Source organism: Mixia osmundae (genome assembly GCF_000708205.1).
Source record: "Mixia osmundae IAM 14324 unplaced genomic scaffold scaffold_8, whole genome shotgun sequence".
NCBI classification, from domain to species: Eukaryota; Fungi; Basidiomycota; class Mixiomycetes; order Mixiales; family Mixiaceae; genus Mixia; species Mixia osmundae.
The window spans coordinates 609770-635300 of NW_014575556.1; the positions used below are offsets into that span (position 1 = coordinate 609770).

Below are 25531 nucleotides of genomic sequence, written 5' to 3' on the forward strand. Positions count from 1 at the left end.
ATATGCGGTTGTATGTAGCGTCACTGTTGTCCGCGAAGAAGCGATTGACGTCCGGCCATGCCGCGAAGAGGCAGGGAGAAGAGAAAGTCGCGCGGGTACTGATGTTCTTCGATGAGATGCACCTCGCGTTGTTTGGGCGTCTGTGAGACATGCTTACACGCGGCTTGGAAGCAAGCAAACTGCTGTACGCTCAGCGGTCAACTCAGGTGCGGTACAAAGCGGTGCGCACAGTCTTGTCGCCTCTTTCTCGTTTGAGCATCGTCATCGTGTCGTGTCGCTCGGTAAGATGCAAGCTGAGGAAATGCTCATCGGGGAAGGTCTTGCGGCATTCATGACATATGTGGGCGTGCCGCTGACGATGGTGCGAGGCTAGCTCTGCTGAGCCGAAGGGCGTACGCACACCGCAAGAGGGTACCATGCAGAAATATGTCTGAGCTCTGCGCAGCGTCAAGCGTGCTTCCCATCCAGCTGGCCATCGACATACTGGACTGGACTGGCTCGAGCGAGCTTGTCATGGTCACTAGCAGGCTCCTCATCGTCGTCTGACGCTCGTCGTTTGCTCATCGCCTTGCCAGGCTCGCGCGTTCCTAGCAGCTTGGCCGCCGATAGCTCTGTGATCTGCTGCATGCTACAGCATCTCTGCGACAGTGGTAGCTCGAGCATCGTCAGGAGACCGTACAGCGTATCGGCCAACCCGCCCAAGCCACCCAAAGGAAAGCTCAGCAACTCGCCGGGCGTCATCTTGCTCGGACTGCTCGGTATAGGCGGGATCGCCTTTCTCAGCTTCACTCAGGTCGTCGGACGGAGACAGGGACAGTCTGTCGTGCCAGACGCGGAGAAGAAGCCCTACAGACAGTACTGAGTCATGTCGGTGAGCCAGTTCGACTGCTCATCCATCCCGACAATAGCTCAACATCTGAAGAGCCCAGACTGCATTCTCTCCCGAGGAGGTCACGGTCATCTTCGTGCTGGGCGGTCCTGGCGCTGGCAAGGGCACCCAGTGTGCCAAGCTGGTGGACAAGTACAACTTTGTGCACCTGTCAGGCAAGTCATGCCCGCTTCGTGCTTGACGCGCCGTCGGCTCATCTCGTGCAAGTGTAGCGGGCGATCTGCTACGAGCAGAGCAAGATCGGGAGGGGAGCGAGTATGGCCAGATGATCAAAGACTACATCAAAGAGGGGAACATCGTACCTATGGAGGTCACCATCAAATTACTCGAGAACGCAATGAAAGAGGTCAGTAACGATGCATATGTCGTTCATGGCATCACTCATGGCCTTGATGCCTTGCAGAGTATCAAGAAGGACGAGAAGCAGGAGTCCCGCTTCCTCATCGATGGGTTTCCTCGCAAGATGGACCAAGCCGTCAAATTCGACGATTCGGTCGTGCCGGCCAAGAAAGTGCTCTTTCTCACCTGTCCCGAGTCGACGCTGCTCGAGAGATTGCTCGAGCGGGGCAAGACAAGCGGGAGAGCGGACGACAACGAGGAAAGCATCAAGAAACGTTTCAGTAGGTGTAGCAGCCTGACCCGGCGCCGAGACGCTGAAGCAGGCTGTTGATCTGCAGAAACGTTCATCGACACGTCGATGCCTGTCGTTGATGAGTACAGGAAGCAGGGCAAAGTTATCGAGGTGCGTCCCGCGCATACCCTCTCGTGATGCTTACTGACAGAAGCAAAGGTTGAATCGGTCGGCAAGATTGATGACATCTTTGAGAAGATCTGTGCAGGCTTAGATCCTGTTATCTCATGAGCGTCCGTTGTACTCCATTGTAGATTATCTGCATCGATACACTTGATCACGACCTAGTAATGTAACGACACTGTTGCACAAAGCTTATGTAGACACAGACGAGTGCTCTGGGTTGAAAGGCGAGCCCATCAGCCAGACATGTACAGCAGCATCGTCGCCTCCTGTAATGATCTTATCGTCCAGCAGACTGATACAAGTCACAGCGCCACGGTGTCCTGTCAGTGTGCGCTCGCACTTGCCGGATTGGCGATCCCAGACTTTGATGGTCCGATCGTGAGAAGCAGAGACGACGCGCAATTTGTCCATATCGACCGACCAAACCCCTTCGACATGACCGAACAACGTCTTGGCACAAGTCGATTCGGCGACATCCCAGAGCTTGATGGTGTTGTCGAGTGAGCCGGACAGCAAGAGAGGTATAAGTCCACTGCCAAATTCGATATGAGGCAGCATGGCGGCATTCACAGGTGAGCGCAAATTGGACATGTGACGCAAAGCTTGACCGTTGGCTAGCGCATCGATGCGATGAGCAGCTGAAGCACAAGTCGCGTCATTGCCAGATATGTCGACTTCGCGAAGACGAGAGTCCATCGAAGAACGACCGGTGAGATTGGCGAGAACGGCCTGATCGATACTGATGACGCGCAGAGACTGGACCTGAGCGACGTGTCCCTCGAGCACGCGGAGACACTCGCGCTTGCTGAGATCCCAGACTCGACAGGTACCATCATCCGAGGCAGAGAAGAGCAGCTTGAGTGGATCTTCTGGCGGTGTGGACAGGCTCGCCAGACTGCCGGTCGAGGAGATCATGTCCTCCACCTTGGTGGCAGGATTGCTCGTGGGTGACCAGATCCTTACTGCGTTGACCCATTCGCGATGACCACGAAGAGTGAAGCACTCTGCACTGCTGAAATCCCACACTTTGATCGTCGAGTCTGCACTGCCGGACACAAGCAGCTTATCGTCGTAATGCAGACTGATGACGGCATCGCGATGGCCCTCTAGCGTACGAATGACCTCGCCAGTACGCCAAGACCAGATCTTGAGGGTGTGGTCCATGCTGCCGGTGATCAGCTTCGCAGAATCGAACTGTAGAGCTCTGACGCCTCGAGTGTGGCCGATCAGAACACCAATCGTCTTCTCTGTCTCGAGATTCCAAATGCGGACCGTTCGATCCCAAGAGCCAGTCATAAGGATCGGGAAGGAAGGATGCGGTAGGTTCTCTTCGACTTGCAAGCACGTAACCGCATCTGCGTGTCCTTGTAAGACTTTGACCGTCGGTACGCCACGTCGCCAGTTGCGCTCAATGACCAGACGCTCGCAGTAGACGGTCTTCCATGGCCGTGTTCTGCGTGTCCGCTTCTCTTCGGTGCTAGCATCTTGTTCGAGTCTGTTGCGCTTGTGTGGTCTGTGAGAAAGATCAGACGTGTCCGGCTTGAGAGTGAACAAGCTTACCTCTCCATATGACTGGCACCGGGTAGATGGACATGCTCGTGATCGTGCGCTTCATCAGCAGGAGATGTGGTGCCGCTGGCCGAGGACGGCGATTCGCCCATAGCGAGCGAACGAGACCCTCGCTTTGCTTTCTTGCGACGTTCCATGAGCGGTAAGCCCCATCCACACTTTTCGCATTTCTTCTCGATATGCTGCTCGCACATGTTGCGCCATAGTATATCGTCATCCGCCAGCGACTTCCAGACCTTGCTCACTTGAGCCGCTCGACCGAGTGAGATGGCATCCAGATAGCCCAAGGCGCGTAAGCAAATCTCGCGCGGCAAGAGCGAGAAGGGGTCTAGGCGGCATTCGGCTTTGAGCTGCTCTGATAGAAAGGAAAGCTGAGACGGACAGCAGATGGTCAACAGGCCCCGCAGGATGAGAGTACGTCGTGAGCCGGAACTGGACGAGAAGAGCGACCAGACCGAGTTGACTGCTTCTTGGTCGCCTAATGGTAGATCCTCGATACTCTGTACACAACCGCAGCATCAGCAGTGATACTCTGCTAAAGCACAGACATCGCACCTTTTGCAGCCCTCCCATCAGACCGCCGTCGACCATACGCTGATGGCGCAAGCAGAGTCTCTTGCAGTCGCCACCTGGGTTGCCTTGGACACCGAAGCCATGCTCAAAGTCTACCGGGAGATGGGGATGATGTGATCTGCTGCTATTCCTCGAGGAACTATGCTCAGGTTGGCCCGATAGCGACGGCATGGGTGAATTGGGCACAGACGAGTCAGCTGACTGTGCATCCTCAATCGCTGTCTGACGAGCTGATGCCGTCACTTGAGCGTGAGACGACGAGGCTTGGTTGAGTATCGCGGAGACGGGCGTGGATGTGCTGCTTCTCATGACCATCCCGTCGAAAGGTCTGGCCAAGTCGTCTACGCCAGCATTGGCCAGATTGATCTCTGTCGAGTCTGTGCGGCCATAGCGGGGTACGGGCTGGTCTAACGGTGCAAGTACAGCGTTTGTCGTCTCGCCGGAGGATGCGCCCGGCAGTCGTAGAGAGGCAGCGTCGCCCCAGAGCAAGTTGGTCAGTGGATCTGCTTGCGGCGTCGCTGCGGGGGATGCGCTGTAGAACGCTGTAGGTATGGCCGAATTGCCTCGCTCGAGCGAAGGCGACATGGGCGCTACGCCGACTGGCTTAGCTGCTGGTCCAGTCATCACACAATGGAGCCTCGACGACGTGCGACGGATTGCGTCAGTTCCAAGATCACGCACTCGGGATGAGAAAGACACGTGGCAAATTCATGCATGGATCCAGGCGATCTGCCTACGATCAAGTGGAGACAACGGCCTCTGCTAGGATGCGCTCGAGGAGTGCGGCATCGCTATCTGACCATGCATCAGTCGCAGAGCTGAGCTTACCCTGGTAGCGCCCCTTGCCACCGCCCCGTACACGAGTAGTAAAGCTAGGCTCGGCCTTGATGGCCTTTGCAGCTGCTTCTACATGTGCCGCCTTCTCGCCGAAGAGGACGAGACAGCCTCCGTTGGTATTCCACTGTGCAGAATCGCAGACAGCGAGAGCGACAAGTGACGGCGTTGCGTTTGCCTGTGAGCCCTTTTGCAGATCTCGCGTCAGGTCCGCGAGGAACTCGTTGTCATTCGTCGAGCTTGCATAGCGTACGAACAAGGCATAAGTATTGCCATTCTCCGCTTTCTTGGCGCTGCTGACGATCTGGTGCGAAAGAAAAGGTAGCAATTCTTCCCGTAGCGATCTGGCATGCTTGAGCGCGTCCTTTGCAGTGGTCATCTGCTGTTGTACTCGTTCGACAAGCTGCTCAGGCTGACAGTACAGAAGGCGTGTCAGGTCGCGCTGGTGCTCCAGTGCGCCCGAGAGCTGTTCCCTGACTCTGTTGCCAGCGCAGAAATAGAGCCTGGCGTTTGTGCCTCGGACTGATGTGGTGTGCGGTGAGAGATAGAGCGAGCCGAGAGCAGCTAGTGAAGTGTAGTGTGTGCCACAGCACGGGTTCTCGTCTAGGTCTTCTATGATGACAGTGCGAATGACGCCGCCACGATAATCCTTGGGCAACGAATCTGGTCGGGTGCCGGATGTATCGTCATTGAGGGCGATACTGACTCGAATCTTGCTGTTGCTGGCAATGAGATCGTTACACCGCTTGAGAGCGTACTCGATCTCTTGTGGTGTTGGTATCCTAGGCAGCTCTATGTAGGACAGCTGAGGTCGTGGACACAGAGACCAGCTGAGCGTGTCCAGCTTGACCTCATGCTCGAGCACGGCGGAGAGTAAATGCTGACCGGTGTGCTGATCCATCTGTCCCGTGCGTATCGTGATTCAGCAGCACGCAAGCCACTGTACTGTGGGTGGCACTAACCAGATCTGTCCGTCTATCCCAGTCGACGTCAACGCGAACCCTTTGGCCGACAGCCAGAGGCTTGTCGACGTAGTGCACAGCATCCAGACCATGTCTCTGTACTTGAGCCACGTTCACGATGATCTTATCACCATCGAGCGCCGACAGCCGTCCCTCATCAGACGGCTGTCCGCCACCCTCGGGAAAGAGCACAGTGTCTTCTAGCTCGATCAGCCAGGGCGAAGCATCAGCTACGAGCGCGGCTTGTTGCTTCTTGTCTGCCGCCTTGGCTAGCTTCTTGATGTTGTTGGGCTCACAGCGGATGACGGTCGTGTCGAGCGTACGCAAGGTCGGATTGCACTGGCAGGCTAGCAGACCGACGAAGCGCTTCTTGGGCAGCTCAGGGAAGCCGTCGGCAAAGCTGAGATAGCCATCGTAGACCTTGCTGCGCTCTGACTGTGTGACGACGCTCATGGGATCACCTGGATTTCTGCAAAGGCAGAGACGCGCTTCACTAGCCAGAGAAGACGACGCTGTGGCAAGTTGGGCTGTGAGATGTAGCGAATGATATCCCACTAGACGCATGCATTGGAGTGCAGAGAGATGGCCATCCAACAGAGCTCCTCTTGAGAGTCTCATGCAAAAGGCCAAGGGGAAATAAATCATGGACGGCCGAAAAGACGACCTGCCTCTGGACCCCCTGACGCTGTATTGCGACGAGCAAAGGCAAGAGCCTGAAGGACAGGATGAGCCTCTGACACGAGTGGGACAGCCGTATCAGGGCGTCGTCACTCGGCAGATTAATTTTATCTCATCCTATCTTGCTCTTGGAGACCGGAACGCGAAAGCTGACATGTCAAGACAGTCTCGAACCTTGACACTTCTATTAGCTGCTTTGTCTGACTCTGTTGAAGCTCGACGACCCACTTTGGTGTCTCCGAAAAGTTCAAGGCAACCTCAAAATTTTGCTGGCAAAGACGGGTTTTCATCTGATACCATAGACTCTGTTTGCCTTCGACAGATTTCATTCGATTCGTGCCGTTCATGACTTTGCTGGCCAGTGTGCAGTCCCTGCGAGTCTCCCTGGAGCAGATCAAGGCCAGTGCAAGCAATCAAGATGCGCAGCCGGTAGCAGCCAAAAAGGCAGACCGGGTCAGACTCGCTGCTAGCAATGCCGCGACATTCTTGCAGTCTCACGAAGCAGATGCCCGCTTGCCTCGCTATCTCAGCCTGTTGCACGAGTCAGCTACAGTCACTGCAAGTACACACAAGCCTAAGCGTAGCGCAGACCAGGCGCGCTATCCAATCTTGTCTGCTGCGACGTGCTCCCAGCAGGATGGCCTCGCGCGTACTCTCCACATCCTCGAGCAGCTCGCAGCGCAAGAAGGCCTAGATACATACAAAGAAACACAGACGAGCTCCCACGTAGCAGACACGATCACGTTGGCAGGCAAGCTCGTCATTGTCGACATCGATGTCGATGTGTCCGGCAAAATCGATAAAGTCAGGTTGACTTATGGTCCGGATGCCAAGCCAGATAGCAAGCTGTCCGCCGTGCTATACACGCCATTGTCACGGCTGCATCTTTTGCCAGCTGAGCGTGCAGGGGTCGAGAAGGACCTCCAAGCTTGGCGAGCAGCCTTGCAGCAGATCATTTTACTTGACCATGCGCTCCATGCAGGCGAGAGTCTAGACCTGTTCGACAAGTTACACGAGCTGTACTCGGGTCTGGCCGGTCTTCCTCATGACTTTTCGGTCATCGAGGACGTCTTGCCGGGTCCGCTGGTCATCTACCGCGCCAAGCCTATGCTCGCGCAACCCACAGAACCACATGTTGCCGACTTGCTCTTTTCTGCCGAGAGATGCACTGCGACGATCAGCCGAGCCTCGGGCAGATACAGAGCGTATCTGAGGCCTCCTGTATGGCTCGCAGACTCGGATGTGCAGAGGCTCGGCCAGCTCATCCAGCTGGGCCAAAGCAAACCTTGCTCAATGACCGAAGCGCTGATTCCTCAAGTCAAGCCGGAGCATCGCTATGCAGTATGTCACTTATCAAGGGGTGGTTGAGATACTGCTAATACTAGCACGGCAGGTAAAGTCAGACAGCGCCATCTCGCTCAGCTTTGGAATATCTGCCGCCTTGTCAATCCAAGGCATCATGCTGTCATCTTTCGACTTTGGCACTGCAGAAGACCTCGTCTTCGCTCTCACACAGCTACAAGCTAGCGCAAAGTTCAACGACATCTTGATGAGCTGCTTTGACCCTGCTGCGACTTCACTCGATGCGCCATTACTCACTAAAGTCAAGCTGACACTGTCTGACCTTATGAGAGCAAGTGTACTCGACAAAGCACATGTTGAGCTCAATGTACTCGTGAGCCCGCTACGCATCGTTGCGATATTGCCCGCACCGGACAGCACACAGCTGCAAGTGACCACACATTCGAAAACGGAACGCATTCATACAGAACTTGATGGGCTGGCAGCGCTCGAATCCGATCAGCCGCTTTGCCAGACAGTACTACGAGAGACAGAGAGTCTTCCGTTGGCAGTAGAGATGCTCTACACACGTATGTCGGGTCGCATCCCCCATGACTCACAGGATCTTCCAACGCCGATGATCATCCCAGCAACCTCTCCTGTTGTCACGGGTCCAATGTCGTCGCCTTCGTCCACGCCAAAGCTCAGACGAAGAGCAGTATTGCGTACGCCCAGTCCTTCGCCTTCGCAAACCGGACAGACGCCCAGTCCGAGCCGAAAGCGTCGCAGTCCAGAAGTAGAGCGTTCGCCCGCTCGACGAAGCACGCGACACACGCCTGACCAGAGAACCCCGGCACCCGATCTACCTCGCCGATCAAGCGCACGCAAGGCTTCTGCCGAACCTTCCGAACCCTCTAGTCCTCCCAGCTCGCGGAGATCATCTCGCGTATCGCCCCGGCCGGAGCTGATGAGAGTCAAGTCTGACGAGGACGAAGTGGGCTCTGCTGGTGGGCGACGCCGGAAACGATCGCGGCAAGGCTAGGTCACTGTCCGACTTTCTTCACACCTGCCAGTACGTTCGTACGATCGTTACGCCGCCAGAAATCGAGCACGGTCGTGGCCAAGCGCTCAGGTGCATCCTGTCCTCTTTCTGAGCTAGCGTGATGCAAGCTAGATGATGGACATACCTCGTGAAGGCAATGACCTGCTTCTTGAAAGACAACGAGCTGATATTTGCCTTGCATCTGAGCTATCATAAGGGGCTTGTCCAGCCGGTCCGTGCCCGCTAGCACAAGCAGCTTCGGCGTAGGACAGGCGAGGTATTTGTCCGATAAGCCTTCGAACCAGCCTTGCCAATGTGCTGAGGTAGATCGCAAGTCTGTTCGCCAGCTGAATGGCAATGCGGGATCTTGCTCCGAGGGCGATAGCAAGGCGGGTACGGATACGCGGGCAGACTCGAGATTTCTGATAGTGCGCGATTTGACACTGCTCCTGCGTCAATACACCATAGGTACAGAAGTGCTGCACTTGCTGCCATTCGATGGCTGCTTCGATAGAAGCAAAGCCCTTTGGTTGAGCGTCGAGATAAGCGTTCATCGTCCGCAGTGCCTCGATAGCAGTGCCTATAGCCTCTGTTAGCTGATTACCGCCTGCTAATTTGTGTCGAATCACCTTCGACGACATCCAGAACGGCGAGACCGATGACATTGGCAACGTGAGCTTGAAGCTTGGGGCAAGCATCCGTCACGACTGCGCCTCCCTGTCAAGTCTGTTGATCAGTACTAGGCCCGTCAGATCTGAGCTTTGCGCACCATACTGTGTCCGACCAGAAGCAAATCGGGCGCCTGCTCTCGTTCGGGATAGAGCGTCTTGACGAGATCGACAAGATCGCGGGACAAGCTTTGCAGAGAAAGATCGTTTGCATCGGCCGTCTTGCCTGTGAGATCGCAATCAGTAAGCATCTGACGCTTTCCGATGCAGCTTGATGTCTGACCATGTCCTCGTGCGTCGAAGCTGAGAACGCCGAGTTGGCCATTTGACAGTTGCACGAGTTGCTTTGCAAACAAGGCGTAGCTCAGCCCAGAGTATCCTGCGCCGTGGTGGCACACGACGAGAACGTCTCGCTTAGCTGGCTTGGGAGACTCCACACCGTTGAATAGGGTGGCAGGATCGATGTCGATCTCAGGATGGACTTGTCTGGCCGCTTTGGGTGGAGGCGTAAGTTGCTCTCTCAGTGATGTGGCAGGCGTGTAGTACGCTCTGAACTGTCGCGTCGTCTCATTGGATCCAGTCACTTCAACTTGCAATGCTTGTGCAAAGTAGTCTGAGCCTTGCAGAGGTGTGTAAAGCTGCTTGGACGTCTGTCGAGGTGCTCGCGTGAGCGCAGGCACGGGCAGAGCGAAAGTATCTCCCGATTCGAGCTCGGCTTGTTCTTCTAGGTCATCATTCGTCGATGAGGGGACAAGTGATGGTGCTGCGGCCTGCTTGTGAAGACCTTTGAGCAAGGCCGACATGCGCAGGCCTCGATCGTGTCGCGGTCACTTGCAGATGTCGCGATGGTTCTGCAACGCGCGTCGAAGCTGCGACAGGACGACCAGAGGCTTGCTTCAGCCTGGACTGACGACCGCTGACGAGCTAGTTGCAATGAACAGTAGGCTGGTGTAGCGCTCGACTGACTGATCGAACGAGCTCGGCTGGCTCTGACGACGAGACGAAACAGGTTCGAGGGAGCTCGAGTCTGGCACGCATGGTCTCGGAGACGTATCAGTCTCACTCTCAGCTCGGTCTGCCTGTCGCGAGGTCGGCTTCGACGGACAGCAACGACAGCTTGAGCAGTAGTACGACATCCTCCAGCAGATCCACGTCTCCTGCGCCTAGCTTGAGCGGCATCAACTCTACTCACTCTGGCAAATCTCACAGGAGGTCAGTCGCAACAGAGACCCAGCATCGTGGACTTGCTGATCATCTCTCGGCATGACAGAGTCAAATCGCTCGTTAGAGAATTTGACGCCATCAATATCAACGATTGGCCTGCAGCCTACGTCGACCACAACGGCTCAGTCGCGCAACACGGCAGACGGACTGCATCGTCCAACTCTACCATCAGCTCGACGTCCTCACTCGCCCGATCGCCAGATAGCACCTTCACTGCGACGACGAGGCCAGAGCCAGACACGTCGCTCTCGACTGACTCCTCGTCCTCGTACAAACCTGCATCGGTACCTTTGCAGACAGGAGTACAAAAGCCGATCATGAGCTTCTCTGCCGCCGATGCTACGGCTTCGAGCAGTGCTCACGCGCATATCAATGGTCGCGCGACAGGCCTAGCATCGCCTTTCCGGTCTCACGCGCGTACATCCTCCACCGTCAGTGCGAATGGCCACGCTCGTTCGCATAGTCATTCACATGCAGGCCACTCGCACTCTCATTCGCACTCGCACGATGAGCAGCTAGAAGAGGAAGAGGCAGATGATGCCTTTGTACCCTTGACGTCCGAAGCGGGTGATTACGCTTTCGTAGGCGCTACAAGTCCGCGCTCGCCAAACAGTCTGCCACATAGCCGGACTTCATCTGCAAATGGACTCGTCTTTATAGACCCGAAAGCGAATATGACGGAGGCAGAAAGGCGAGCACATTCGAGGAGACATTCGCGCGTACACTCTCGCAACCTCAGCGTGTTCTTTCCTCGACCGGGCGTCGGCTCGCCAGGCATCCAGGACATCTCTGAGGAGATTGACGACGAGAGTAGTCAAGCGCAAGTCATTGAGATACCTTCTCATGATCACTCCTACGCTAGCCAAGCGAGGATAACGCCACAGACTGCCTACTCGAGCGAGGGCTCGGATCGGCAGAGGATGTACAGTGCCAATAGCGATCCTGCACACGAAGAAGCGGCAACTTCGAGCTCGAAAGTCGGTCGTAGAGGTCACCATCATCGTCACTCGCTTTCGCACAACTTCTTCTCCTTTCTTGACCCTACGCAGACGAATCCAGAGCTAGCCTCTGCCTCTGCCGGCTCGTCTATACCATCTGTCTATGGCACGCCCATACAAGACAGCGCATACCTATCTGGCTTGCAAACACCGTCGAGCATACCCAGGCCGGTGGCATCACCCATGGGTCTCGCCACCAGTCATCCTGCCTCTGCGCCTTCCGGTCTACCGGCTTCATCCTCGTACTCGAGCAAGTACGCTCATCTGCCGAGGCCGATACGACTCACCCTCGTATTACTCTTCCAGCTGCAGTTCAGAGTACAGGCTGCTCTCGTGCTCAGTATAGCAGAGATCGTCATGGGATCCACACTATGGATCGCGGGCCAAGCGGGCGAAAGCCTAGCAACGACAGGTCTTGGCTATCTGCTCGTGTTCGATGGCTTCGGAGCGCTGTCGAGTGTCATCGTCGAGGGTAGCATGGGGAGCGTCGAGCTGCTCTGGGAAGCCCTATCGAGCCACAAGTCGAAGCTAGATAAGAGCATCAGATGGCCTTATGGCACCCACCGGCTAACAACCCTGTCGCATTTCGCCCAATGCGTCTTCCTCATCTTCAGTGCAGTCTACGTTTGCAAGGAAGCCATCGAGCACGTCCTTCTGCTACATGACCCGCTAGAAGCTCAGGCAGACGCGGGACACGGCTCGGCTCATGGCACGATGGGTCACGGAGAGTCTCTCGTCACCAGTCCGGGCGCAGATCTCACGCCATTTGGGTGGGTTGCCATCCACCGAATAGCCTTGCATCTTGCTGAGTACTCTCGTGTCTGCAGGCCAGCTCTACCGACACCATTGCTGATCTGCTCATTCGCTGCTTGCCTCGCCTCGGCCATCATACTCGGCAATCATGCAAAGCTCATCGAGACTGTTGGGCCGGCGACTTACGCACTGAGGCCTATTGCACCTGGTCAAGGGAGAAAGCCTCGATTACGACAGCTGCTGGACGTCCTGAGCAATCCGTTCTCGCTTCTCGTGCTTGTCTTCAGCGGCACGCTCTACGCGGCTGGCTTGTTCCTTACCCCGTACGTAGCCTTGGTATAGTGCCTTGGCTCTTGCTGATCATAGTCAGAGTTCAATTGACGCCATTGGACAAGATCCTCGCGCTCATAGAGTCCCTAGCAATGTTCTACGTCGGCTACCCTGCAGCGATGGCGACGGGCAAAGTCTTGCTCCAGACCGCGCCACCCGTCGAAGCTGGCAACATGGCTGCACTCAAGCGTGGCGTCAGAGAGGTCGAATCGCATCCTCTCGTTGTGCATGTGCCGCCCCCACACATCTGGCAGCTTACACCCCATCCTCGCACTGCGCCCAATGCGCGGAAGTCGAAGATCTACGGTCGCGCTAGTTTGCCATCTCCTTCTGACGGCGCATCGATCATCATTGTCACGCTGGAAATACACGTGCGAATGGATGCCAGCGATTCGGATATACTGGACCTGACCCAGATGGCTCGGCAAAAATGTTCGCCTGCGCTGTCGAGAAGCACGGGTGGCGGGTCGATCGGCGGTCCGGCAGGCGAATTGACGGTCAAGGTCAGGCGTACCAAGCCGGCTCTCGCTAGCCAGCCAGTCGGACATGTCCATACTGCTCGCGACCATTGTGGACTTCATGATCATTCGCATGCTGCCCCATCATCGCAATCGCATTCGCATGGACATTCGCATGCGCATGCATGAGCCTGGTGTACATAATGCATATGCGTGCGCGCCCACTCGGAAGGCTTGTTAATTAGAGAAATTACACGCTTCATTTCGTTCGAGAATTGGGAGCAGCTTATTATGATCACGAGGAGATTTGCACTCGTCGCGTCTGGTGACATTATAAAAGCCAGGCGCCGCGCTCAGTCTTCACTCCTCGCAGGACTTGGCAACAAACCTGGCAAACCTCTCAGCACCAGCATGGCTGCGCTACTGCCTCATCGCGCTGGGGACCCGTACTACGGGCATCCATCTTTCGTATGCTATGGTGCGTATGTGACAGTCGAACTCGGGCGACCAGCGCGATACCTGCACGTGCTTTCGACTGCTCGCCGTCCTCTTGTCCAACTCGTCTTCCTCACTTTGGACCTGCTGCTCACTTGCACTCCACAGTCTCTGATCGATCTGCTTGCCAGTCTAGCAGGCGATGACCTCGTAGCCAAGAGCTGGCGGGCTAGCCTTGCAGATATGCATACTTATGTTTTTTTATATTTTGCCTTGTTGCAATGAGAGATGAGGTCAGCAATCGGCCGATCGGCCGTGTGGCCATCTGTGGCGACTAGCTGGGCTGTCGCAGCTCGGCCAAGCAGCCTCTGCTGTCATCATTTTCAATTTAGCTTTCAAATGTCGAATATCGAGCTCAAGCTGAGACCAAGCTAAGCTACAAGCATTGACGGACTTAGTGACAGGCAGAGGCGACAGTCAATGCACGATCACTGTCCTCATCTCTCATTGCAACATGATGCAACATGATCGCATAGAGCTTCAGCAAAGGCAAAATATAAAAAACATAAGTATGCATATCTGCAAGGCTAGCCCGCCAGCTCTTGGCTACGAGGTCATCGCCCGCTAGGCTGGCAAGCAGATCGAGCAGAGACTGTGGAGTGCAAGTGAGCAGCAGGTCCAAAGTGGGGAAGACGAGTTGGACAAGAGGACGGCGAGCAGTCGAAAGCACGTGCAGGTATCGCGCTGGTCGCCCGAGTTCGACTGTAACATACGCACCATAGCATACGAAAGATGGATGTCCGTGGTACGGGTCCCCAGCGCAATGAGGCAGGAGCGCAGCCATGCTGGTGCTGAGAGTAGTCGCCAAGCTCGAGGTCGAAGTCGTACGCACCATAGCACACGAAAGATGGATGCCCGTGGTACGGGTCCCCAGCGCGATGAGGCAGTAGCGCAGCCATGCTGGTGCTGAGAGGTTTGCCAGGTTTGTTGCCAAGTCCTGCGAGGAGTGAAGATTGAGCGCGGCGCCTGGCTTTTATAATGTCACCAGACGCGACGAGTGCAAGAATGCTTGGACTGTCAATATTGTTCACCTCAAATAGGCCCAGGCAAAGCGCGCCACCTAGAAATGTGATCCGCAAGCCCAAAGGAGGCGTGCACGCATATGCACTATCTAAAACAAGCGCATCCCGATGCCATGAGCTATGTGGGATATCTGCAGACCCCCGGAACAGAATGCGACCAGCGCTACACCCTCGTGCGAGCACACGAGTACGCTGATAGCACGCAAAATCTGTCACCAGGACATCATTTCGCACGTAAAATGTAAATTTCCACAGTTCCTAGCGGTCATCTGCACCAGTGCAACGAAGTGACGCAAAGCCGACTAGCTCTATGAGATTTTCCAGACTCTTTGCCGAGCGCGGCGCGGACTGCGAAAGGAAGTACATGTACGCTTTGTATGCGTGTCATGCATGCTATGAGCCATACTGTGAGCGGCAGGTGACGCGACGTGTCGCGTGTCCACAAGTGCCGAAAGCCGCGCGAGGTATTGCCGAATATTCAGTGGGCGCACCATTGCATCAGCGATTGCAGGCGCTTGGGCGCTGGCATGAGCGCAGCGCGGCGCTTGCCAGTCACCTATCGGGCTCTTCCTAGCGATGAGGCTGTCGAGCCTCACCTCGCACTGCTCAAGTCCAAAGTGCTGCCACTCACCGATCTCGAGTGGAAATCTGCTTCGAGAGCTAGCAGAACGATTCGTACGCTCGAAGTCGACTTTCGCAGGCTTAGCGACATTTCTGAGACAACTCTGAGCGGTGTCTCGGCTCATGCAAACCTGCTCGAACGGCCACATCTGCACTTGCTCTTCGTATTTTGCGATGCGCGTCTGTAATAAGAGGCACTGATCAGCAGCTGACTGGGGACAAAGCAGGACAGCGACCTGTACCGGTCGACTGCTCGTCAACAGATCCGAGAATGGCTAGACTTTGTCACTGCAAAGCGCAATCAAGAATGGATCATCATCTCCCTCTCTGCTGTTCCGCGCGCCACTTCGTCCAAGTTCTATCAGCGCAAAGGCGCCGTCTCGGACAAAATTCGTGCAGACTTCAATTCGGGCAAGCGGGACAGGTAAGCATGCATGCCCTCGACGGCGTGCACTTCTGAGCTGACGCTGATATAGATGCGTTCACATGACAATGACAGCAGCGCCCAGCGCGGATCTCGTGCTAGATCATGCGACGATCGGTGATCTGTCCAGCAAGCTCAAGGATGCTATCATGCAAACATTTGATGTCAATCTCACAGCTTACGAGGAAGAGGTCAGAAAGAGTGACGCCCAGAGACAAATACCAGGCTGGAATTTCTGTACTTTCTTCATACACAAAGAAGGCCTGGCGCACTCTTTTGAAGCGATGAACCTACTCGAAGACGCCCTCATTCAGTACGACGAGCTAGAGGCTTCATTCTTTCAAACGCTAGTCGAAAGCAATTATGCTTGGTTGAGCGGTATTGATTCGCTCGCGCTCGGCGATGACATTTTACCGCTGCAACAAGACATAGAACGGAAACCATACCGTCAATTGATAAGATCGAACGAGATCACCATCTTTGACTTCCGGATCTACCTTTTCAGTCGTCAAATGAATCTTCTCGGCCGTATGGGCCGTATCGTCGAATTAGCAAAGCGATCCCTCTTGTTCATTGGCGCGTTCTCAAGGTCGCTGCGCTCATTGGCACCACCAGACCATGCAGCTTTCATCGAATCTTGGACGTACTCTGCTTGCATAAGCATCGTCACAATGTGCGATCAGCTAGCGAACTCGAGGGGTCAAGATGCGCTCGAACTACCTGGCTTTGCTGCTCTTCGTTCAGAGCTTGTCGAGCTGGCGCGAAGGCAGCTAGAAAGGCTAGGACAACGACTGACTTTCCTCCCAAACGCTTCGCCTGTCGTCGATGATGTCGTACATATGGAAAACACTGTAGCTGGCGGGCCGGCTAGTGCAGCACCGCCTATCAGCAACATAGAGTTTGCGGCTGCTCAGAACAGCGAAGAATCCTTTGATCAGCTCTATATCCGCTTAACTCACAAAGCTATCGAAGGCTATCAAATCAGCGGCAGGAAACGATCCAGTCTGAGGCTTCACGTCTCCCTTGCGCTGCTAGAACGAAGGCGAGATAAAGCCGCGTCTGCTCAAAGGCTGCTCTCTCATCTGCCTCGGCACTATCTCGAAGGCCGATGGACTGGCATTGAGTGCGCTCTTCTGGCTGACTGCGCACTGCTGCAGGGCGAACTTGGGATGGCCAAAGACAAGCTGCTGAGCACGCTCGCTCTTGTTCGTGCCGGCATGAATTTCGGCATTCGCAAATGGTCGCCCCAAGTCGTTCTTCCCGACAGATCAGATCAACCTGCCCCGGCGCTTGCGGCTGCACTCATGAGTGATATCTACTCGCTTGCGTCCACGCTAGAGAAAGACTTTGCGGCGATCAATTTTCCCACTTTCCGTGTCAGCATTTCAGCTGAGCAGGGACGACATGCCCAGGACGAAGACGCTGCAATCGTTACGCTTGCCATAGAGAGCTACCTGCCTTGTCAGGTCGACATTGCAGAGTGTCGCCTCAAATTCTCGGACGCAGATGGCGAGTCGTATTGGTTCTCGTCCGCTGCCTGTATGCTCCAACCCGGCAAGAACAAGATCGATGCTCATTGCTTCATGCCCCTGCATGGTGCATTTGCGCTAGAGCTCTCGCAATTGCGCTTTTCCCGCATCATCTTCCAGTATTCGCATAGACCCTCGGCCGCGTCTGCAAAAGTCTCGCCATCGCAGTCTACTGTGACCTTTCCACCTGATCCACATGCTCTGGATGTAACACTTGATGCGCCAGAGCACGTCCATCTAGATCGAGGACGAGACATGATCGTATCGCTGCTGACGGGCCGCAATGCACTCAGCTCGGCGCGAATACGCTTGCAGGCTCTGCCAGGGAACAGATCTATTGATCTGTCGTCAGCAGAATCTCTAGCATCACTCAACGGCGTGACTGCATCGCGAGAGACGCTGCAGCTGTCCAAAGTCGATCCGCGCATCTGCAGTCAATTCAGAGTTCCCCTGAGTATTGATGCCTCAGACATCGTCGTTCTTGTGGATTATTATGACCAGCGCAAGTCGAAGGTCAGGCGGCAACTGCGAGCTGTGAGGCGTCTGCGGGCTGCTTTACCATTCAGCGTCAATGTGCATGACTTCTTCAGACATACCTTTGTGCTGTCACGCTTTGCCATCTCTAGCGACGATGCATGCTGCCTCAGGATACGATCGGCCACGCTCATTGGCACAAGCCCCGATATTGCTATCACTTCGTCAGCATCTCATTCGAGTGTCGTATCGCCAGAAAGACCTGCTTCGTATGTCTTCAAGATCAACAAGCCAAATGCGAGCGTGGGCGAGCACGGCAAAGCGATGCGATTCGAAATAGTGTATCGATCCATCGAAGACGAGATCAAGCTGATCTGGTCATGCGCCGTGCGAGGTCGTCTGCAAGAAGCTGGCTTGTCGCTCATGCAGTTCGCTGTCGACCAAGCTTTCGAACACGCTGTCCAGCTGTGCGTAGACGTGCCCAAATACGCGTTGACTGGCCACGTCTTCTTCCGGCCTTTTGACGTGTCGCTATGGGACAGTGTCATCAGGGATAGCTTTTTGTCGCTTGCCGACCAGGCTACCCTCACTGCTCTCCTAAGCCACATGCATCGACACTCGGAACTCGGTCGAGGTGATGCAGTCGATTGTCGATGGCGTCATCTGACCATACCTGTGGAGCTGCCCACGATCTCGGTCTTAACGCAGGCTTGCCTGACACTCGCAAATCCGTCTGGGCTTGAGCTCGGTCAATGTGCAGAGGCAAATCTGGCGCTCAGCTGCACCTTTGCTTGGGCTGCTCCGAATGAGCAGACCAATCTACACGAGCATGGAACCTGCATGCGTTATGAATTGAATGCACCAGCATCCGATTGGATTGTCTGTGGTACGCGTATGGCAACCTTCGACGCTGTGGAGGGCGTCACGCACCGAGCTACCGTCTGGCTGATCTCTCAACGCGCTGGAAATCTTACCATGCCCTCGATCATATGTCGACCTGTGGATGCTAGCTTGACGAGCGAAACACACTACATCAATGCGGCCACTCGAGTCGAAGTACTACCTGAACGCGAGACAGACGTTGCTTCAACGCACACGCTTACCTATCTAGTCCATCATTGACGCTTGCCATTGTTGTTGTGACATGCATGTACATACAAACGACATCTAGGCGCCTGATCCCGTTGCTGCTCTCTTGCTCGCTTGTGACCATTTCTGAATCCATGGATGCACAGCGACTTTGTGCAGCGGCAAACGATCCTCAGGTCGGTACTGTAGCAACTGCAGCGCATCATCAGTCAGCTCGAATCTTGTCCTGTTCTGCAATACTGTACCTTGCCAATGAGATCGCGGGCCTCTTCTGACACATGCGCAGGAACGGTGTACTTGACCGCACAAATCCTCTTGTGCGTCGCTGCTCTGGATGTCAGCTTTGTGGGTCACGATGCAAGTAGAGCGTACCCGAAGTGCCCGCCATCTCCTCAAAGGGCGGCGATCCGGTGAGAAACTCATAGGTTAAGACACCAATGGCCCATAGATCGACTGCATGGGTATGCGGCTTGCCCTCGCACATTTCCGGCGGCAGGTAGTCGAGCGTGCCGCACATCGTCGTACGCCTGTTCGCTTGTTAGCTTCTCAATGTGATCACGTGGAAGACATGCCTGTCCGATGGCGCGTGCACACTCCAGCCAAAGTCACCAATTTTGAGCTCGCCGTTGATGCCAAGCAAGAGATTCTCCGGTTTGATATCGCGATGGATGATATGCTTGCTATGCAAATAGCTGAGCGCATCTGCCATCTGAGCAATGTAGCGACTGCTCCTTTTTTCGCCGAATCTACCATGTCGCGAAAGCTGCTTGTAGAGTTCGCCCTTGGCAGCAAATTCGAGCATGAGGAAGACACGCTTCTCGTCGTGGAAGTAGCCATACAGTCTGAGTATGTTCGGATGCCGTAGATTCTGCTGGATCTCGATCTCTCTGCGAAGCTGGATCTCGACGCGATGGCCGATGAGCTCGGCTTTGTAGAGACACTTGAGCGCGAGGATGAATTTGGGCTCTTTCTTTGTTCTGACCATGTAGACCCGTCCGAACTTGCCTTTTCCAAGTGATTTACCCATATCGAATGAGGAGAGTGACCATCGTTCAGCAGGGCTAGCATGGGCATGACTGTCGACAGATAGGACTGTGCTCTGCCTGAGTGATAATCTGCTCGTCTGGGACATAGCTAGCGCTGCATCGTCTCGCTCAAGTCCGCCATCGTATCCACCAATGTCGATTTGTCTCGCAGCGGCGGTCGCAGCAGCCATGGTCGTCGTATGACTGCTCGCCATTGAGGGCATCCTTGCGCCTTGACTAGCGCTCATCTGTGTTTTGCTCGCCACTGGCGCTATTGGCGGAGGCAAACTTGGCAGAGCAGACGTAGATACTGAGAAAGCAGAGACGGGCGGTCTGGGCATGAAGGAGCTTGGCGGCTTGGGCTGGAAGGGCACATGGGGTAGCTTGATCTGCGTTGTTGTCGAGAGTCGATTGACGGCCAATGCCGTCGTTCCATTCCGTACATCTGCAGGTCTGCCGTTGCCTACGAAGATAGGCTTGAGTTGTGTGCCCAGAGCAGGCAGGACGAAGCCATTGTTGCCCTGGTCGTACTGGTTCGAGATGGATCCGAGTGGCAGTCGAGTGCTATTGCTCAGTGCTGACTTGTTGTTGCTCGACAGTGACAGAGTCGACAGAGGACCGTCTAGCGCAGTGCTGGCTTGACCATGAGCTGTCTGGCCTGACATGCTGGCCCGACTTGTCGCCGAGTGAAAGTGCTGTCGCAGGTTTGTCAGTCGCCGTAGAATTTACGTTCAACGACGCGTCGGTCTCGTGCATCGTCACCAGTACATCGGCAGCTCGTGACCGGCAGATCGCTCACATCAGCCAGCATCAACGCTCATCATCGCTAGTGCGACTTGTGCGCAAGATCAGACACGCTCCACGCCGGCAGAATGAGCTTCTTTGGCGGAATGCGAGTCCATTGAACCTTCAGTGCTTTGGGCCCTGTTGACACGCTCATGCAGAGCGAAACAGCGCACTTTCAAGCCCAAAAAGGCACGCACTACTTCTCAAGATGTGACTGATCATGTTGACAAGTCTGTTCTGAGCAGACCAATGTCCCGGAGGGTACAAAGCAGTACCAACTCAAGAAGTCGGTTCACCGCGCTCTGACTGCTACAAGGCCGGGCTTAGTGACAAGGCGAGTGACAGGTATGCAGAAGCGACGCTAGGCTCAGGCAACTTGCGTGCTGCCGTCGTCCTGCCCGAAGGTGAAGACCTCAACGAATGGCTCGCTACGAACAGTCCGCGTCTTGGCCACCCTGCGCTGCCGGTGCTGATGATACTGCGACAGCTGTGGATTTCTTCAACCAGATCAATATGCTTTACGGCACCGTCACCGAATTCTGCACGCCTCAGCATTGCCCCTTGATGACGGCAGGCCCACGCTATGAGTATCAGTGGCAGGACGGCGTAAAGTACAAGAAGCCAGAACGTCTCTCTGCGCCGGGTCGGTCCAGAGGCCATCTCTTCTCCTTAAGCGCTGACGAAAGACGGTGTACAGCTTATGTCGATGTATTGATGAATTGGGTTCAAGGTCAACTGGACGATGAAGCAATCTTCCCATCCAAAATGGGCGTGCCCTTTCCAAAGACGTTCCACCAGACGATCAAGAGCATTGTCAGGAGGCTCTTCAGAGTCTACGCGCATCTCTACAACCATCACTTTGCACAGATGTGCGCACTCAGTATTGAAGGTGAGCCTCGACTTGCCGTCCCAGCGAAGCGCTGAGACAGCGCTGTGAACAGCCCACCTGAACACCTCGTATCGACACTTTCTACTCTTCGTAAACGAGTTCAGCCTGATCGATCGCAAAGAACTCGCGCCCCTTGCAGAACTCAATGATGGCCTGATGGCTGACCTTGGTCTGGCGACGGGCACGCAAGCGATCAAGGAGAACATCGCTCACTAGCATCACATTCCCGCCTTTGTGTATTCTGCATCGCTCAACATGAGCATGTATACCTCTGTAAGATGCATCCTCAACATGAGCATGTATACCTCTGTAAGATGCATTCTCATGTTGCACCTTTCGCTAGTGACAGCGATATGAGATGCAATTGAGAGTCTCGACGCTACAGGCTGCACATGAGCACACAAACAGTACACGACAATGAGCAATGAGGACAGACAAGGCTAAAAAGGCCTGAAGCGACGCAAGACGCGCTTCCAAAAGAGTACAGCCGACTCGAGGTCATCAGGTTCGGCTTGAGAAGCTGCTGGGCGTCCTGCGGAAGTAAAAGAGGCTGAGCGTTTGAGTGGTGAGGTATGACCGCCCGAATGAGTGCTATCGCTCTCGACCTCACGCGAGGTCAGCATCGAAGAAGGTAGAGAGGCATAGAGACTATCGATGATATGCCGGGGAAGCGAAACGAGCGAATGTGACCGGTGTACTGCCGTCGGACTATCAGATTCGCTCAGCACGATAGCGGGCTGAACACGGCCCGGTTGATCTTCGATCTCGGTCTCTTCGCCGCTGTCCATCTCTGCATCCTCGTCGAGAGCATAGCCAACGGCGTAGCCTGAATAATCGCCCAATTCTGCAGTAGCCCAGGAGGAGAGCCGTGCTACACCATGCGAGCGGTCTGAGGGGCGTTCGCGCTCGATGTGACTGCTGAGAGACTGTCGAGCTGAATAGCTCTCGCTTACACGCCGTCGGCTCGGGCTGCGTCGGGGGCCAGTTGGCGTAGGCGTCTCGCTCTCACTGCGACCTACATCAGCTTCGATTTTGTTCAGAATGCGAGCAAGCTTACGGATTTGCCGAACGAAGGAGAAGGCGGGTGTCTTGGTCGATATCGAGCATATTGTTGACGACATCGCCCAATGAGAACTTGGCTTTGCGAGTGGATGCAACAGAAGGCGTTGCAATGGGGACGGAGGCAGGCTTGTTCTCTGCCGCGCTGCTATGACTTCGCTTGCTGCCCTTATCGCTTATGCCCGACCGTTTGTGGCGACGCTTGGCGGCAGCACGAGAGGCCTGTGACCTCGACATCTCGAGCTCTTCCTCCGGCGGCGGGGTAGGATAGTGCAGTCTGTCTAAGCGATGCGCACGCGTCGCTTCACTCTGCTCTGCATCGCTCGTCTTGACGCTGTCCCGAGCAGGATGGGCATGACGATTTCGATAAGCTGCTCGTCGACCCCTTCTGTCTCTCCGAAGTGCTGAGATGCCAGCTGACTGCGCTTGAGGCGTCCGAGCGAGCAGGTCCTCTTCTTCGGAGTCGGCAGAATCGTCCGAGGTATAGTAGACCCGCTGATCTTGTACCGAAGCGCTCAGCGAGAGGGCATCGGGTATCTGGGACAGGGCGGATTCTGTGAGTGCCCAGGATGAGCCGGAGAGGATGGTCTCGCGGTGACGAGGATCATGAGGTACATGATCGGATGTGATGTCGTCAAATGAGGAGAGCGAAAGCGTATCGAGAGCTCTCTCGCGTTCAGAGGACAGCAAGTCGGAGTCATCGTCATTGGCACTCAAGAGGCCGGCAGAGTGGCCGATTTGATGCCTGTTCGCTCGAGACGTGCGAGTGGCAGCAGGCGTCCAACTGGTCGAGCCGCCCGTGGAAGCCGTCAGACCGGCAGCACTGGCATAGAACGACGGTAGCTCAGATTCGTTGGCGGAGCTCTGACGGGATGAGGTCGAGTCTGCCGACCGGGGAGGGGCAGAGAGGAAGATGCCGCTACCGTCATGGGTCGGCAAGGAAGGAAAGGAGAGTGTCGTGTCGGCGGTCAGCAATTCGGCCGTATCGCTGTGACCATCTTGGCTGTCCACGTCGTCGCCGGATGAGGCCCGAGCCCTCGTGGCAAGAAAGGCAGGTCGCTGGTCACCTATGAGCTGCCAAGTCGTACTACTGCTGCTGCTGCTGCTGTGCTCTCGATCGACTCTGCTCGACTTGGGCGGGCTCGTCACGATCGGCTGAGGTGTACCTATCGGTCGACGGTGACTGTCCGTCGAGGGCTTGTCGAACACGATCCAACGTGGGTCCTGACCTGCGCTCTCATCGTACACGTCCCGCTGGAGCGAGGACGGAGGATGGGAAGGGTCAAGGGCCGATCGAGACTGGCTCGTGCTGGCGTGATAACGTGATTGGCCATAGTCAGACTGGAACGCGCTGGCTGGCTGTTCGTCTTGCTCTGCACTCTTGCGAGAGACCAGAGCTGGCTTCCTAGCCTGGAAAGTCGCCATACCTGTCCTCGTGACCGTCTGGGGAAGCTCAGCAAAGTTGGGTGAGGTCAGCCGATAAAGTGGGCAGGCTAATCTTGACGCGACCGTCGGATGGCGACAACCTTGCGACGACTCGCCACTTCCTCACCAGCGCAGATCAGAAGAATGAGCTCGTCCATCCAAGTCGTAGAGACCAAGAATGCGCCTGCAGCAGTAGGCGCTTACTCCCAGGCGATAAAGTACAATGGCCTGGTCTACACTTCGGGCACCATTCCCCTTGACCCGGTCTCCATGAAGATCATCGATGGCGCCATCGAAGAACAGACGGTCAGACTCTTCTCTACGTGCTTTCACACCTGAGAGCTCACATCGAAAGGTCCTTGACAGACTCAGGTCTTCACGAATCTCAAGGCAGTCCTGGAAGCCTCAGGAGCGTCGCTGTCAAGCGTGCTCAAGACGACCGTCTTCCTCAAGGACATGAACGACTTCCCCAAGTTCAACGCCGTCTATGCCAAGTATCTGCCCAACAAGCCCGCTCGTTCGACGGTCCAAGTGGCTCGACTGCCCATGGATGTCCTCGTCGAGATCGAGGCACTCGCTGTACTCGAGTAGACAAAGCCTGGAGAGGCAGAGCAGAGCATAGACAAAACAGCGAGAAAGGTGCATTGTTGTTGACAAGTAGCGCAAAAGAGTAGGCGAGCTCTGATTAGTAAAGAAAAGGACGAGTCCTAATGTGGGTGTGTGGGTGAGAGCGTGCGGGTCTGTTTTTGACAAGGGGTAAATTGGGGGTATCGGCAGTTTGCCAGGGCGAACGATCGAACGACAGAACAAGGCCAGGGGTATTGGGGGGTTTGACATGGACTTGCTGCAGTTCTGGTCGCTCTCGCCATGACGAATATCTCTAGTACGTTGCGCATATAAAGTATGAAAGCCGTCAGGAAGCATGAAAGGCGGCATGTCTTTAGACCTCCGCCAGACTGCCGCCAAAGCCGTTGCCGTCACGGGAGCTCTTCATGCCCGACAGACCGATCAGTACGAGCAGTCCGGCGAGAATGATCGCATCTGCGACGCCACAATGTCAGCCAATGCCCTTGGAGAGCAACTAGACAGAGGCACGTACTCATCCATGCAAACGCTTCACAGGCGCGCAGTGTCGTCTCGTGAGGGAAGTTGGGGTTCGTTCGGAGTTGCTGAGCGAGCGCGGCAGCTCCCGCTAGCCAGAAGATGAACGTCACAAAGACCTGCTCCGATGTCAATGATGGGACAGCGAGATCCACAGAGAGATTTGACTGACCCAGATACCGTGAGATGCGATGGAGAAGAGGACGTTGCCGGCCATTCTCAGGAATCCAAAGATGTAGAAGATCCCAAAGATGAATGTCCAGAGTGAGGCGAACAGGAGGAATCGAGTCCTGCAAAGGCCGAGCGCATCAGTACACTCTTGTCCGCTCTCGTGACATCGGCGGAAGGGGCAGGACTTACGCTGTCTTGAGAGAGGTCTTGCCACCATCCCTGTTGTAGTCGCCTACCAGCGCACCAGAGATACCGATCTAAGTCCGCGCGAGCATGTCAATCTCTAGCAAATGTAGATGCTCGCCTCACAGCTTGCAACGTTGAGCGGTGCTTACCTCGATCAAGCTGAAGAACACAATGGTTGCGAATAGCGCTGGGTGGGCTGCTTTCATGATGGCCATCTTT

At 55.4% G+C, this 25531-nt stretch overlaps 16 protein-coding genes across 16 annotated transcripts; 8 read left to right on the top strand and 8 right to left on the bottom strand.

Moving 5' to 3' along the window:
- Nucleotides 1-20: 20 nt before the first annotated feature.
- On the bottom strand, nt 21-564 carry L969DRAFT_95952 (uncharacterized protein; the record flags this gene model as incomplete). The annotated part of the gene is made up of 3 exons (XM_014711197.1): nt 21-179; nt 230-437; nt 485-564. 3 exons carry the CDS (start codon nt 562-564, stop codon nt 21-23), a joined length of 447 nt encoding a protein of 148 aa, XP_014566683.1.
- Nucleotides 565-625: 61 nt separating this feature from the next.
- On the top strand, nt 626-1751 carry L969DRAFT_18897 (uncharacterized protein; the record flags this gene model as incomplete). Its single annotated transcript, XM_014710920.1, has 6 exons — nt 626-855; nt 923-1048; nt 1097-1235; nt 1293-1509; nt 1567-1631; nt 1680-1751. 6 exons carry the CDS (start codon nt 626-628, stop codon nt 1749-1751), a joined length of 849 nt encoding a protein of 282 aa, XP_014566406.1.
- Nucleotides 1752-1835: 84 nt separating this feature from the next.
- L969DRAFT_104712 (uncharacterized protein) lies at nt 1836-4373 on the bottom strand (the record flags this gene model as incomplete). The annotated part of the gene is made up of 3 exons (XM_014711198.1): nt 1836-3159; nt 3207-3715; nt 3771-4373. The coding sequence occupies 3 exons, from the start codon at nt 4371-4373 to the stop codon at nt 1836-1838; spliced, it is 2436 nt and encodes an 811-aa protein (XP_014566684.1).
- A 109-nt stretch (nt 4374-4482) lies between these two features.
- On the bottom strand, nt 4483-6530 carry L969DRAFT_89362 (uncharacterized protein). Its single transcript, XM_014711199.1, has 3 exons — nt 6491-6530; nt 5585-6436; nt 4483-5523 (listed from the first exon to the last, which is right to left on the bottom strand). Exons 2-3 carry the CDS (start codon nt 6200-6202, stop codon nt 4528-4530), a joined length of 1614 nt encoding a protein of 537 aa, XP_014566685.1. The 5' UTR covers nt 6203-6436; nt 6491-6530; the 3' UTR covers nt 4483-4527.
- On the top strand, nt 6228-8585 carry L969DRAFT_95956 (uncharacterized protein; the record flags this gene model as incomplete). The annotated part of the gene is made up of 3 exons (XM_014711200.1): nt 6228-6470; nt 6632-7603; nt 7656-8585. The coding sequence occupies 3 exons, from the start codon at nt 6228-6230 to the stop codon at nt 8583-8585; spliced, it is 2145 nt and encodes a 714-aa protein (XP_014566686.1).
- Nucleotide 8586: 1 nt separating this feature from the next.
- On the bottom strand, nt 8587-10056 carry L969DRAFT_95957 (uncharacterized protein; the record flags this gene model as incomplete). The annotated part of the gene is made up of 6 exons (XM_014711201.1): nt 8587-8682; nt 8731-9028; nt 9075-9165; nt 9215-9302; nt 9355-9479; nt 9537-10056. 6 exons carry the CDS (start codon nt 10054-10056, stop codon nt 8587-8589), a joined length of 1218 nt encoding a protein of 405 aa, XP_014566687.1.
- Nucleotides 10057-10117: 61 nt separating this feature from the next.
- On the top strand, nt 10118-13269 carry L969DRAFT_89367 (uncharacterized protein). Its single transcript, XM_014711202.1, has 4 exons — nt 10118-10465; nt 10524-12245; nt 12303-12551; nt 12599-13269. Exons 1-4 carry the CDS (start codon nt 10290-10292, stop codon nt 13203-13205), a joined length of 2754 nt encoding a protein of 917 aa, XP_014566688.1. The 5' UTR covers nt 10118-10289; the 3' UTR covers nt 13206-13269.
- Nucleotides 13260-13992, top strand: L969DRAFT_569314 (uncharacterized protein). The gene has a single exon (XM_014711203.1). It carries the CDS (start codon nt 13308-13310, stop codon nt 13734-13736), a length of 429 nt encoding a protein of 142 aa, XP_014566689.1. The 5' UTR covers nt 13260-13307; the 3' UTR covers nt 13737-13992.
- Nucleotides 13993-14075: 83 nt separating this feature from the next.
- L969DRAFT_52039 (uncharacterized protein) lies at nt 14076-14410 on the bottom strand (the record flags this gene model as incomplete). The annotated part of the gene is made up of 2 exons (XM_014711204.1): nt 14076-14103; nt 14229-14410. The coding sequence occupies 2 exons, from the start codon at nt 14408-14410 to the stop codon at nt 14076-14078; spliced, it is 210 nt and encodes a 69-aa protein (XP_014566690.1).
- A 70-nt stretch (nt 14411-14480) lies between these two features.
- L969DRAFT_89368 (uncharacterized protein) lies at nt 14481-14940 on the top strand. The gene has a single exon (XM_014711205.1). It carries the CDS (start codon nt 14614-14616, stop codon nt 14776-14778), a length of 165 nt encoding a protein of 54 aa, XP_014566691.1. The 5' UTR covers nt 14481-14613; the 3' UTR covers nt 14779-14940.
- Nucleotides 14941-14992: 52 nt separating this feature from the next.
- On the top strand, nt 14993-18756 carry L969DRAFT_89369 (uncharacterized protein). Its single transcript, XM_014711206.1, has 3 exons — nt 14993-15330; nt 15382-15578; nt 15631-18756. Exons 1-3 carry the CDS (start codon nt 15061-15063, stop codon nt 18701-18703), a joined length of 3540 nt encoding a protein of 1179 aa, XP_014566692.1. The 5' UTR covers nt 14993-15060; the 3' UTR covers nt 18704-18756.
- L969DRAFT_89370 (uncharacterized protein) lies at nt 18700-20544 on the bottom strand. Its single transcript, XM_014711207.1, has 4 exons — nt 19243-20544; nt 19043-19197; nt 18916-18995; nt 18700-18862 (listed from the first exon to the last, which is right to left on the bottom strand). Exons 1-4 carry the CDS (start codon nt 20358-20360, stop codon nt 18749-18751), a joined length of 1467 nt encoding a protein of 488 aa, XP_014566693.1. The 5' UTR covers nt 20361-20544; the 3' UTR covers nt 18700-18748.
- A 12-nt stretch (nt 20545-20556) lies between these two features.
- On the top strand, nt 20557-21703 carry L969DRAFT_89371 (uncharacterized protein). Its single transcript, XM_014711208.1, has 7 exons — nt 20557-20587; nt 20640-20670; nt 20727-20767; nt 20827-20918; nt 20969-21124; nt 21179-21370; nt 21423-21703. The coding sequence occupies exons 1-7, from the start codon at nt 20568-20570 to the stop codon at nt 21584-21586; spliced, it is 696 nt and encodes a 231-aa protein (XP_014566694.1). The 5' UTR covers nt 20557-20567; the 3' UTR covers nt 21587-21703.
- A 107-nt stretch (nt 21704-21810) lies between these two features.
- Nucleotides 21811-23854, bottom strand: L969DRAFT_18906 (uncharacterized protein; the record flags this gene model as incomplete). The annotated part of the gene is made up of 2 exons (XM_014710921.1): nt 21811-22378; nt 22428-23854. 2 exons carry the CDS (start codon nt 23852-23854, stop codon nt 21811-21813), a joined length of 1995 nt encoding a protein of 664 aa, XP_014566407.1.
- A 144-nt stretch (nt 23855-23998) lies between these two features.
- On the top strand, nt 23999-24528 carry L969DRAFT_51603 (uncharacterized protein; the record flags this gene model as incomplete). The annotated part of the gene is made up of 3 exons (XM_014711209.1): nt 23999-24160; nt 24221-24433; nt 24472-24528. The coding sequence occupies 3 exons, from the start codon at nt 23999-24001 to the stop codon at nt 24526-24528; spliced, it is 432 nt and encodes a 143-aa protein (XP_014566695.1).
- An 11-nt stretch (nt 24529-24539) lies between these two features.
- On the bottom strand, nt 24540-25527 carry L969DRAFT_95964 (uncharacterized protein; the record flags this gene model as incomplete). The annotated part of the gene is made up of 6 exons (XM_014711210.1): nt 24540-24734; nt 24801-24895; nt 24954-25074; nt 25128-25245; nt 25316-25383; nt 25462-25527. The coding sequence occupies 6 exons, from the start codon at nt 25525-25527 to the stop codon at nt 24540-24542; spliced, it is 663 nt and encodes a 220-aa protein (XP_014566696.1).
- Between the last annotated feature and the right edge of the window lie 4 nt (nt 25528-25531).